This window comes from Mirounga angustirostris, unplaced genomic scaffold (assembly GCF_029215605.1).
Source record: "Mirounga angustirostris isolate CCGP_5_RB_7025 unplaced genomic scaffold, mMirAng1.0.hap1 SCAF_11, whole genome shotgun sequence".
NCBI classification, from domain to species: domain Eukaryota; kingdom Metazoa; phylum Chordata; class Mammalia; order Carnivora; family Phocidae; genus Mirounga; species Mirounga angustirostris.
In genome coordinates, this window is record NW_026991719.1 from 86972310 (window position 1) to 86984792 (window position 12483).

Sequence of the window (12483 nt, forward strand, 5' to 3'; positions counted from 1 at the left end):
CACTGCCGATATTCCCAGAATAATCAAAATACTTCTACGTAACCCCCTGCTCTCCATTCTCCTGCTCCTTAGGTATCAGCAAACCTCGGCTGTCAGACTGCCTACATGAAGGCAAACAAAATTTGGGCCAGAAATCTCACACAGTAGCAGAATATGTCAATTTGCTTCACATTATCTTAGTGAAGTTGTTATTATGACGAATTTGCCATGAATAAACCATCTCCAGTGAGCATGCATATCAGTTTGCTCCTCCCCCAAAATTCTTTTCTGCCCTTGTGTGGAAAAACAAATGTAATCTGAATAGGCAGCAAAATTCAGTGGCTCAAATCAACACTGGATGGAACTTCCACCCTCCAGGAAGAGTTTAGGTAGAAGGCACTGCATCAAGGCAGACGTGCAATGGAAATAAAATTTTTAGATGGAAACTGAATCAGCTTGGAGCCAGGATCCAAGAAGTGTTAGTCAGGGAAAAGTTAGTAGAGGCCAAACAAAAATCAGGACATTAATAATAGCATTGAATATATACAGCACACAGGACACTGGAGAAAAATTTAGGAGCAAGGTATCAATGAAGTTGGGAAGGCAAGTTCATTTTTGCTACATTAAGCTGAAATAGAAGGATACATCCTGGGAAGGGTAAGGTTATGTCGTATACAAAAAGCATATTACGTATTTGAGAAACAGCAATCTTGAAGAAAGGGAAGTGAACCTTGTAACTGGGACAGATTCAGAGATAAAAGATTTACCCTGGTTACAAAGCCTGTTCTCTTTGACGTTTACGTATGGAGATCTTTATTTGCATCTAGAGGTGATTCTAGGAGAAAGATAAGTGATTATGAGAATAGAGAGACAAGGATCATTTTACCGAATTGTACAATTCATAGAGGAAAATTACTGTAATAATGTATGATTCTGTATATCTGGGTTATAAGCAATTTTGAGGTAATTGGTCATTCAGACACTGCAGTACAGATATCATTAGAGGATATAGAATTGAGTATCAGAACTGTGGGAGAATAATTAATGTTTCTAATGAACTCTTAAATTTTCCAGGAGAGAAACAGCTTTTCATTTTTTAACATGTATTAATCTTGGGAACTGTGGAATGATTACAAGAGTGATGTGTTTTTGAAAATATTCTCTCTGAAAACAGCATTAGAACTGCTGCATACACGTTGGCTTATTTACACCATCCCCACCATGAATTGCTAAGACTCTGGGAGATTGGGAAGAGAGTGTTTTTTTAAACTCACAAGGGGATCTTAAGACCTGTGGGAAATAAGGTTCACCACTCCACAGACATTGTAACCAAGTTGTTCTAATTCTCTTACTATTGCAAGGTGGGATGAACTGCAACGATAAATTTCTCAGATAATGGGATTTTGATCCATGGTAAAGGCTGAAATGATATTCTCATGGAAAACATTTGCAAGATGGTTTTTAATATTTTTATTATCCTGGTTCATCATTCCACTTGAAATTTTTGTTTTTAATCATTTATTTTCATTAAGTTAATAAACTGAGACTCCCCTTCTGTTGTGATGTGCTGACCCAATCATCACTGTCCATAGAGAGCATACCAATTTTTGTCAGGAATGTTCAAGTTATGGATTTTAATTTTCCGTGGAAGGAATCACTCAACAAAACAAGAGGCCCTCATGTTCCAAGATATGCTTTGCCCTGATTAACTATTAGTATTCTGGTGATTAATAACTTAAGAGAAGCACTACAAGTTTATATGACTTTAGTGATTAAAACAAACAAACAAAAAAACCATACAGAATACCGTCTTGGGACTTTCACATAAAAATGTCTGTAACACCTTAACTGCAGACATAGCACTTTTGAAACACCTTTTGGGAAGGAATGGTTACTGTCTTAGAAACTGTTGAGATGTTACAGATTAATTTCTGATTTATAGCTGTTGGAATAGTTTAGCATAATAAAGACACAGGTGAGGTTTTCCACTGGCTTTCAAGGACAGACACTATTCCTTTTGCCCAAATAGGACATTGTAACTCTTGTACATGCCTGAAGTCTTGGGAGATCTGGGCAGGGGCCTGAGAAAAGAGAGCTAGATGTGCTAGTTTGCCAGGATCCAAGGAGAGAAGAATGTTTTGACTGCCAGCAATGGAGTAAGTTGGAGCTTCAGAGTCTGGCATCAGCAAGAACATTTAGGAAAATATTGGGATTTTCTTGAGATATCAGAAGACCCTGAGAGGGACCAATGAGGTGGTTGCCACTATTCTGATGGTGTAATATGATTATACTCAGTTGAAAAAAAGAAAATTGTTCTTGTACTGAATAGAAGGGCAGTCCTTTGGGGGTGTGTTTGCTTGCACAGAGGATGGCAAAATGAACTTGCATGATGACTGAAGTGGTTCAGCATATATTTGACACTATTAATTTAGGGTTGCTGTTTAAATCCATTAAGTTCAGTGTCATGAGGTCGTGTGACAAGGTGTTTTAGGCCCCCAGTGGAAAGAAGTAAAATCGGTTATCAGGAGTTTCGAATGAGTCCTTTGATATCTAAATACTTGAGACCCTATTTTGTGGTTTGTTTTTGTTTCTATAAAACTTTCCCATCCTTTTCCATCCCTCACCTAACTCTGACAAGACGCTGCCAAAACCCAAAAGTGTCGATGCTCTTATACTAATACTTGGTTCTGACCTTCAAAGAGATGAACGCGGTTCATTCCCCTATCCGCAGGGATACACATTCACTGGGCTGGAACTGGGGATTTAGTCTGATCAAAAATCAGTTCTGCCTTCGGGTCTATTAAACTGAATACTTTTTGAAAGGAAAAGGAAAACACATTCTAAATAATACTTGGCATCTGTCTCTCTGTTGTATAACGACAATGATTAATTAAATGAGAAGCTCTATGAAATTTTAGATGGAAAGCTTATCAAATTTAAAGTATTACTGGTCATGTAAGTTACACAAGTAGTAATTACAGAATGTTGGACTTTTTCTCTCCCAGCCAAATTGTTCATCTGTTCTTGGAGCCATGGGTCCTGGGAATATTGGACCACCAACAACTGAAGAGTTCCAAGGTAGGTAATTTAACAAAGCATATAGATCAATATAATCAGTATAATCTTTCTTTGGAAACAAAATTATAAGGAGAGTAATACTAACACTAGGATTTGTTAAAGATGAACTCAAATAATTGTGGAAGTGATGAACAGTCACATACATATAAAGATGCTGTTTTTACTCTACTGTTATAGGTAAGTCATTTTTATGTTAATGGAAATTAACTTGCCTTGAATTATTCACATTCATTTTTTGGTATATTTCCTGAGATGTAAAACCAAGAAAGTCATGTGTGGTTAAATAACTTTTTTATTATTTAAGGTCTAGTTACCAAGATGCTTAGTTTCTTCACTTTCTACCCTGCTATATTCTGGCAATTTCACTGAATTCATTCAACAAATATTTATTGAGAGCCTGTTATGTACCAGGTAGTATGAGCATCTCTGGAGCTATGATGAAGATCAAAACAGAAAGGTCTCTGTCCCCATCGAGCTAATAGTCTTTTGGAGAACACAATAAAACAAATTACACAATTTTATCTTACATCAAAATGCTTATAAATTAAAGCCCGTGAGGCCATGTAAATAGTCACAGGTCCAATAAACTAGAATAAATATTCGGGGGGTATGTTTTCCCAGCAATTTGGCCTATACATTTTCACAGAGTTGAACATTTTACACGTCTTCAAAAATATAGAAGGCTCTAATTCTGTCGTGATGACAGTTACCAGAGGGTGGACAGGGAAAGGAAGTGAAGTTCTTTCATCAGTTTAGCTGATTGTAAAAGATTTTATCTGGAAAAATGTTTAAAATAATGGCTAAAATGAGGTCTGAGGGGATGATTTTAAAATTTCAGTTATTATACTCTACATACTCAAGAGTCTCTTTGCCTTATTCAAGAGATATTGGAAGGCTAGTTCAAATTTCGACGTGTTTCTATGCTGCCTGAATTTCTGATAGTGTATGGCTAATATCCTCTAAATTCTGAGAACAGTGAGTCATATGCAAACTATTTTATATAAATCTGTAATTAGGCTTTACAAAGTCCATGCTAGACAGAAGCAGATAATTACAAAAGAGTTGGCAGTATTTAAAACCTGGTAATCAGGTGCATTTCTGGGGATGCTTAAAAGGAGAACTCAAAATAATGTTCTGCACCTAATGTTGGAACAAATGTAAGCTGGGCTTTTGCATGCCTCATTTGCTTTTAAATATTTAAAGATGACATATAGAAGCCCAGGTACATGCTCAGTCCTACATAAAGGACAAGTGATACAGATTTTCTTTGAGGCTCACTTCTATATGAGGAAAATACTGGATTAAAAAAATGATCAGGGAGTGCCTGGGTAGCTCAGTCGTTGAGCGTCTGCCTTCGGCTCAGGTCATGATCCCAGGGTCCTGGGATCGAGTCCCACATTGGGCTCCCTGCTCGGCGGGAAGCCTGCTTCTCCCTCTCCCACTACCCCCTGCTTGTGTTCCCGCTCTCTGTCTCTCTGTCAAAATAAATAAATAAAATCTTTTAAAAAATGATCATTGGGGCACCTGAGTGGATCAGTGGGTTAAGTGTCTGCCTTCGGCTCAGGTCATGATCTCGGGGTCCTAGGATCGAGTTCTGCATTGGGCTCCCTGCTCAGTGGGGAGTTTGCTTCTCCCTCGGCTTCTGCCTGGAGCTCCCCCCTTCTGCTCTCTCTCTCAATCTCTCTCTGTCAAATAAATAAATAAAATCTTTTTAAAAAATTTTAAAAATGATCATTGTACCCACTGTTTTCAGTTTCTTTAACTGATATTTTTTAAGAATTATGTCATGCTTTCATGGCAAAGTTATCAAAGAGTTTTTAATTAGCAATAATCACGCCTCGGATAAACCTCATCGGCTACGATACTGCCACTGCGCAAAGCTCAAAGAGCTTTTAGATAGTAATACACAAAGCAAGATAAGACACTGACTCCCCAAATCAGAGTGATTGTATGTTTGATTGCTTCTTTCACATAAATGTTTTACATATGATCCTATTGATGTTTCTGAAAAAAATGTGTAATATTTCTTTGCATATATATATTATATAATGTTTCATATCAAATGCTCTTTCACATATGGAGTCTATATTATACGTTATATATGTACACACACACAGAAGCTGGAAAGATACAGACCAGAATGCTATCATTGATTATCTCTGAGTAGTTGGATTATAGATGATTTTGTTTTCTTCTTTTTGCTTATATGTTGTTTCCGCATTTTCTACAACTGTTATTATAATTTTATAATGTATTGGTTGTGGATTGATTCAAGAATTCTATGTTTTTACTAATTTAGCTTGTTTGGACCAAAACACAAGCTAGTGATTACAAATAGAAAATGCTTTACTTCGATGATCCCAAACTGAGCGTGAAGAACAGACAACAGCCTCAGCTTTATCTTCCCTTTCTCCACAGACATCCCTCAAAGCAGTGATGAAAACAGCAAGGATATCTGGAATCCGGAAGAGGTTCCAGAGGGAGGAGAGCATGAGGACATGTGGGATGTTAGAGAAATACCAGAGTAAGTCAGATGACGCCAGGAATGTGTTTGGGCTTAAGGTAGATGTGTCATCTGATACCGTTCTATTTTTGACAAGATTCATAAAGTAACTTCTACCACATAAAAGAGAAAACTACAGTGACACACAGAAGGCGTGTGCAATTTATTATTATTTTTTCCTTCTGGAGCAGAAACAAATAATGAGACATAACACCTTACTTTCAGTTATTATCAAACAAAAACTGAAAAATACAGTCATTTCCATTACAAATTTAAATTTAATGTTGGCTAGTTGTTTAATGTGGAACTAACACTGGGAAAGAAAACAACCCATTAAGTTACAAGCATTCATACAAGCTAAGTTATTATACCATATTTATGTGTCGAAGACCTGCTTTTAATTACTCAATGTCCCACAATTGTGGTAAAAGCCTGCATTCTCTCTCAAATTATCTATTATTACCTGGACCTATTTACTAGTTATTTTAGGATTATGTTTAATATATTTTGCAAGCAGGCTTGAAGTCTCACTTCGTAGCTTTTTCAATAGGAATTAGGAATATGAATTGTAAATATGAAATTTAGGATTATTATCATGAACAGCCCTTCACTCTGATGAAATAAATCACCCACAGTTTCAAGGAACTGAAAGTGTGTTCACATTCATAATTGAAATTAATGGTCAAATACACTAAGCTTTAAATATATGTATTCTAAAATAAAATCTTGATTGAGTATTTAGAATAGCTTGAAAAACCAAGGCAATACTTACTAAATTATAAGGTACTTTATAAATTCTTGAAGACTTCTATGGTAAGTGATCTGACAACTTATCTAATTCTGACTATAAAATTGTGTCCAAAACAACCATATGTTTCTATCCCCTACATTGGTTCTGAAAACAGAAGTAGTGGGAGACTGCAGATAATTAATTGGAAAAATGTATCCAGCTTTCAAATAAACAATGTCAAAAAAAAAAAAAAACCCATAAACCTCATAAAAAAGATCAAAGGGGATTTTAAAACATTTCTGTGTGTACCTTAAAAATGAAGAGAGTAAATCTCAGGTTATGTTTATACAGTGCCCACACATCCATATGAAAGGTAAGAAGTAAGCCACTCATTTGTCATATTGTCTAATGAATGTCAAACATCCAAAGTTCCAAATTTGAGTAAATGTTCGCTTCTCATCCTGATGTTTGATGTTCTGTAGAAAGAACATCCATGAAAGTTTTAAATGAATAAGAACTCCAGTCAGGATATGAAGAAAATTACCCTATAAGATTTTTTTAATCTTTATTTTCTATCTTATGCAAGTACATTTCAAAATGTCCCAGTGGATAAAGAGGAAACTGGGAAAAAAAGAGGATAGGCAGCTCACAAAAAAAGAATCACAAGTGGTCAAATAAAAAGTAATAAGGACCTGAGCTAAGTCCCTGGCCTTGGGGAGAAGTATGAGGGCCTTTATTAGAGAGATTCTTAAAGGAATATATGTTATTAGATTAGATATAATGAATGAGAGAAAAGCCTCAGAAATGATGCTGAGGCTACCGACTTGGGTGAGCAGGTGAATGGTGAGGCCATTAACTATGATTGGGAATGAAGGTAGAGGGAAAGCAGTGAGTTTGGTTTTGGATGTGTGGACTCTGAGGTGCCTTTGGGACATCCAGGCAAATGTATATAGTAGGCAGTTGGAAAATTGCATCTGGAGATGGGGAGAAGAGCAGCAGTTAGAGCAAATCCATTTGGGAGTCATGGGCATATGGATCGATACATTTCTGTTTTGCTTTAACCTGGCTTCACCTTTATAAATATCAGGTAAATGTTATAGTCCATTAAGAAAAAAGCGCCCCATATCAAATAGCTACTTATTGTTAGTCCTGTTCAAACTCAGAGAAATCCCTTTTTCATTCTTGGGCATTCCTATTTGCAAGCGGTCAGAAGTTCAAGGTAGTCCTTTAGTCTTCCTATCCAGAGATTTACCATTTCTTCATTAGGGGAGAATTAAATGGGAAAGATCATTTGTAAATGTTTGCTCATTTCATTCCATCCAAAAAGATAGGGTACATTATGGCTGAGTGCTTCTTTCTATAAATGACTCTATCCCTAGGGACCCAAATTTGGGGGCAAAGAAAGATTTGTGAATTGTCGTGTATGAGGTGAAATACCAGGAAAATCTTTCATCAGAGTAAGAATTCTGTAGGCCTAGATTCTAAATACTACAATGTAGTTGTGCTGACCGCATTACCAGTGTTTCTATTATAGACTTTTAGATCTGGAAAAAATATTGTAGAGATCACTGAGTTCAAACCTACCCCTCTCCCATAAATTGTACAAATCTGGAAGCAGAGAACCCCACGAGTTTGTGATTTAACCAGGGGCACACAGTTAATGACAGAAACAGAACTACACCTGGATTTTCTAACTCTACTCTGTGGCTTAAATTTTAACAGATGAGGATTTCTATCTATCCACCAAACCCTGGGTTATGGGCCTACAATTTTTCTGAGCCATCGTTTTCCATGAAAAAAGACCTTTTTTTCTTCTACTTTTTTTTTTAAGATTTTATTTATTTATTCATGAGAGACAGAGAGAGAGAGAGGCAGAGGGAGAAGCAGGCTCCCAAGGAGCAGAGAGCCTGATGCGGGACTCGATCCCAGGACCCTGGGATCATGACCTGAGCTGAAGGCAGTAGCTTAACCAACTGAGCCACCCAGGCGCCCTTTTCTTCTACTTTTAATCTTACTAGAAGTTCCCTCAATCCATTTTATTTGTATACTAAAACAATTAAGCTTAGTTTTTCAAAAAGAAGTAGATGCAATACAAATCCTGCTTTACGGTGTTAGGTATATATGTATTTTTTAGTGTTAGGTATTTTTGACTGAATTTTCTAGACTTCTATTCCTTTATGTTCTGCTAATTGCCTGAAGAAACTGTCAACACTTTATTTAGTCTTTTTATTTTTTGTAACAGCATGTCCTCATAAGTTTGTAGTTTTTTGTTTTGTTTTGTTTTGTTTTTTGTTTTTTTTACTCTAGGACAGAAAATTGCTTTCTTTTGAGTCTCTGTATCATTGACTTTTTTTTCAGGTATGAGATAATATTCAAACAGCAGGTGGGAACTGAGGATATATTCCTAGGATTTTCGAGAAAAGACTCTTCAACTGCATGTTGTGAAGATCTAGTGGTGAGCCTCTCCATCTTCCCTATGACCATTATGGCTACATTGACTGACTGTTGTATACATAATACCATAGGCAAAGCAGTAAACTCTTTAAAAATAGTGGTTGCTATGTTTTAGGTACTAAGGGAATAATGGGATTGACAGTTTAAAATTGGTTAACACGTACAAAACAAACTAAATTTACACCTGTGGATAAGATTTACAAATAAACGTAATAGAATCATAGGACATAATACACTATTTCTAGTCCTATGAAAACTGCCCTTCCCTGAATCTCTCTTATCTCTTATATCTGTATTTCTTCTAACGACTCAGCTTACATTGTGCAATTTTAAAAGGGATTTTTTCTTAATTTTTGGATCTGAACTTCTGATTTAAAAATCTAAAAGACGTCTAAAATGTTATCTTGGCTCCCTTATCAGAATGACACTATTTCTATGTAATACCAATGAGATCAATGAGATCCCCTTACCTCTGCTTATTTGAGCCTCAGAATGATCCTGTTGAAAAGTCTGGGCCTAACCAAGAAGGTAGGATATAACTTGTTTTGGCAATATACACTAGTAATTCTGGTGTGAATTCTTTTCCTGAGATCAGCGGCTATGCATCTGTCTTTTCCCCTCCTTCTTTCACAACACTCTACAGTATGGAGTACTGAGGTGCCCATTGGAGATGCTTAATCTTTTTTCCTTAAGCAAATGATAAATGGAACCTCTCTTTTGCATGAACTTCAGGCTTTCTTTTATTAGCAAAATCTAAGACATTCAATTGAATCAAGTAACATAATGGGAATAGTGAGCTTAAGTACCTCAGGAGATTTTTCAAACTCTAATGAGTTAAGGTTTCAAGTGATTTTGAAGTAATTAGCTTCCAGGGTTTTACCAGTAACATCCCAATTCTTCTTTTTTAAATAACTGTAAAATAACATTTTTGATGTCTAGTATTGAGGATTGCTGTAAACTCTGGAGAAATTCTGGGTCCTAAGTAAATAACTGTTGTGAGCCTTTCCATCTCTCTCCTGTAAAGTGCTACTAGTATTAATAATAAAGGTGTCCTGAATGAAGACTCTTGGAAACCAAATTGTACCTCAGGGTAGGAGTATACGATTTATGTAAAACTCAACACATATATGCTGAAGAAGACTTGATCCCTCCTTTTAATCAACTTCTAATTGATTGGGGAGACAGAACTCACATAAATGAAATCAGCTTCTTAATAACAGTTAAACTCAGTGTTGACAGTCTACCAGGAGTTTAGAGGGTTTGGAGAAGGCATGGAATAGAAGCTGCGTGAAATATTTGTTGGTGCTATGGCACTTCACCTCATGTATACTGTTCTTTTTCTCTTGCTTTTTCTTCATATATTCAGTTTTCTTAATTCAATTAGCCAAGGTATAGTACATCATTAGTTTTTGATGTAGTGTTCAACGATTCATTAGTTGCGTATAACACCCAGTGCTCATCACATCACGTGCCCTCCTTATTGCCCATCATCAAGTTACCCCATCCCCCTACCCACCTCCCTTTCCACAACCCTCAGTTTATTTCCTGGAGTCAAGAGTCTCATATGGTTTGTCTCCCTCTCCGATTTCTTCCCCTTCAGTTTTCCCTCCCTTCCCCTGTTGTTTTCTGCACTATATCTACCATTTACATCGACATGGGTGGAGCTGGAGGTTATTATGCTAAGTGAAATAAGTCAATCAGAGAAAGACAGTTATCATATGATTTCACTCATATGTGGAACATAAGGAATAGTGCATATATTCAATTTTTAAATACTCAGTGAGTACTATTACATACCAGACACGGTTCTAAGTACTAGGGATACAAAGATAAATAAGATACAGTCATCACCCTCAAGGAATTTACAGTAAAGGAGATGGACACGTAACAAATCATTGCAATTCAGTATGGTAAGTACATACTTAGAGGCATATATGTGTGACGTATATGGTGTCATAAAGCAGAAAGGGATCAACACTGGGTAGACAGGATTTTTCCAGTAGGCAACATTCCAAGAAGAGCATTCCAAGCAGAGGTAAAGCACATGGGGAGGTATCCAGGCATGAAATAGCCTGGCCTATTTGAGTAAAGTGTGAGCATAAGAAGAAGAAAGAATAGTTGTGAATAGTGGTGTACTGGTAAGCCAACTCTCAAAAAAGAAAAACAATCCCTGATCTGTAGCTTGAATTTTATCTTGTAGGCATATTAATGATGATATCCACCATCATTGCTTAACCCCACTGATAAGATTCAGACTAAAGAGGTTGTTGACCACATCTCAATTATTTCTTGCTCAAATTTATAAGCTTACCATTGCTGTTGATAATATGGCATTTTCTCAGATCTAAGACATCATCAAATTGCCATTTATTTAATAACAAAGGAAAAATAGGTGTGCTACCCCATTAAATGTTCACATTGATTGCATGATGCATCTCAGTATCAGAAACACTAAAATGTGGGGGGAATTACACCCCAGAACTGGCTAAATTTGTGATTTGGGGGCTGGACCTGGCCTATATGTAACAATCCAACACAGAGACTTTAAGAAAACCTCTGTTTAAGCTGAGGAAGATAGTAGCACGAACAATCTGTTTAAGTACAAGGAGTGATTTGGGGTTTAAAAATTCACCAGGACCACCCTTTCCTTTACCTTCCCCAGACTCCAAATAAGAAAGCAGGATTCATGAGTCTTAAATCAAAGCAATTGTCCTAAACAGAATTCTCAGTTACGATTATGCATGTCTTCAGCAAACCTTCCATTCTTTCCTTCTAACGTCAAGCCAAAGAGCTTCATTATCTAAATTCTGCCTGCTGCACCCCTCCGAGTTTGTAGCTACCAAGCTTCCCTGGCCTTAATCTATAATTAGGCATTTTATGTTTTAAGTAAAAATTGTGTGTATTTAAAGTGTACAACATGATGGTTTGATACACATATACATAGTGAAATGATTACTGCAGTCAAGCTAATTAACATATCCTCTCCTCACATACTTACCATTGTGTGTGTGTGTGTGTGTGTGTGTGTGTTGAGAGCCCTTGAAATCTACTCTCTCAGCAGATTCCCAGTATTCAATATGGTATTAGTAACTATAATCATCATGATGTACATTTTACAGCTACAGCTTGGTCAGTGGTTTGCTGGTTTGTTTTGTTTTGTCTTTAGCTGCCAACCATTTTCTTCAAACAAAATTCTATGAGAAAGCCCAACATATAGAACACATACAAGCACCAATGCCTTGGTTAAAAGGGTACGATCACCCATGAGGCAGCTCCTAGGAGAAAAACTGGGGCTCTTTGGAACACGGTTTAAAAGATGCTTATCTAGCCTTTTCTCCTTGTATTACGGTTGAGAAAATAAGGTCAAGCTTGTAAGGTATCAAATACTCATATAAATTAATGGGAGAATAACAAGACAGCTAGTGGGCTTTTTCCTCCTAGGTAGCATGTATGTTTTTCTTTAAACCTTATGAGTTTAATGCCTCTGTCTTGTTCTATTTTACTTTATTTGATTTTACTATTTTTTATTTTCTCTTTTGTTCTCTGTACTTTCCATCCCTCCCCACAAGGATCCCACTATAAAGGGTTTGATATATATCCTTGACTATATATCCTTGAATACATACCTACCACTGTTTGCTATATTTTTTTAATTCAACAAATACTTATTGAGCACTTACTATAGGCCAGATACTTGGTATACAGTGTTGAACAAAATAGAGATGTTTCTCTTTCTCAC

General features: G+C 36.5%; 1 protein-coding gene and 1 pseudogene across 1 annotated transcript in view; one reads left to right on the top strand and one right to left on the bottom strand.

Annotated features, from left to right (window-relative positions):
* Positions 1–12483, top strand: part of DNAAF6 (dynein axonemal assembly factor 6) — a 29719-nt gene that overhangs the window by 783 nt on the left and 16453 nt on the right. Inside the window, exons 2-4 of the mRNA XM_045863946.2 lie at positions 2985–3057; positions 5476–5581; positions 8649–8745. Coding sequence (XP_045719902.1) covers positions 2985–3057; positions 5476–5581; positions 8649–8745 — 276 coding nt within the window. The remainder of the gene's footprint in view (positions 1–2984; positions 3058–5475; positions 5582–8648; positions 8746–12483) is intronic.
* LOC123851890 (U4 spliceosomal RNA) lies at positions 4764–4939 on the bottom strand (annotated as a pseudogene).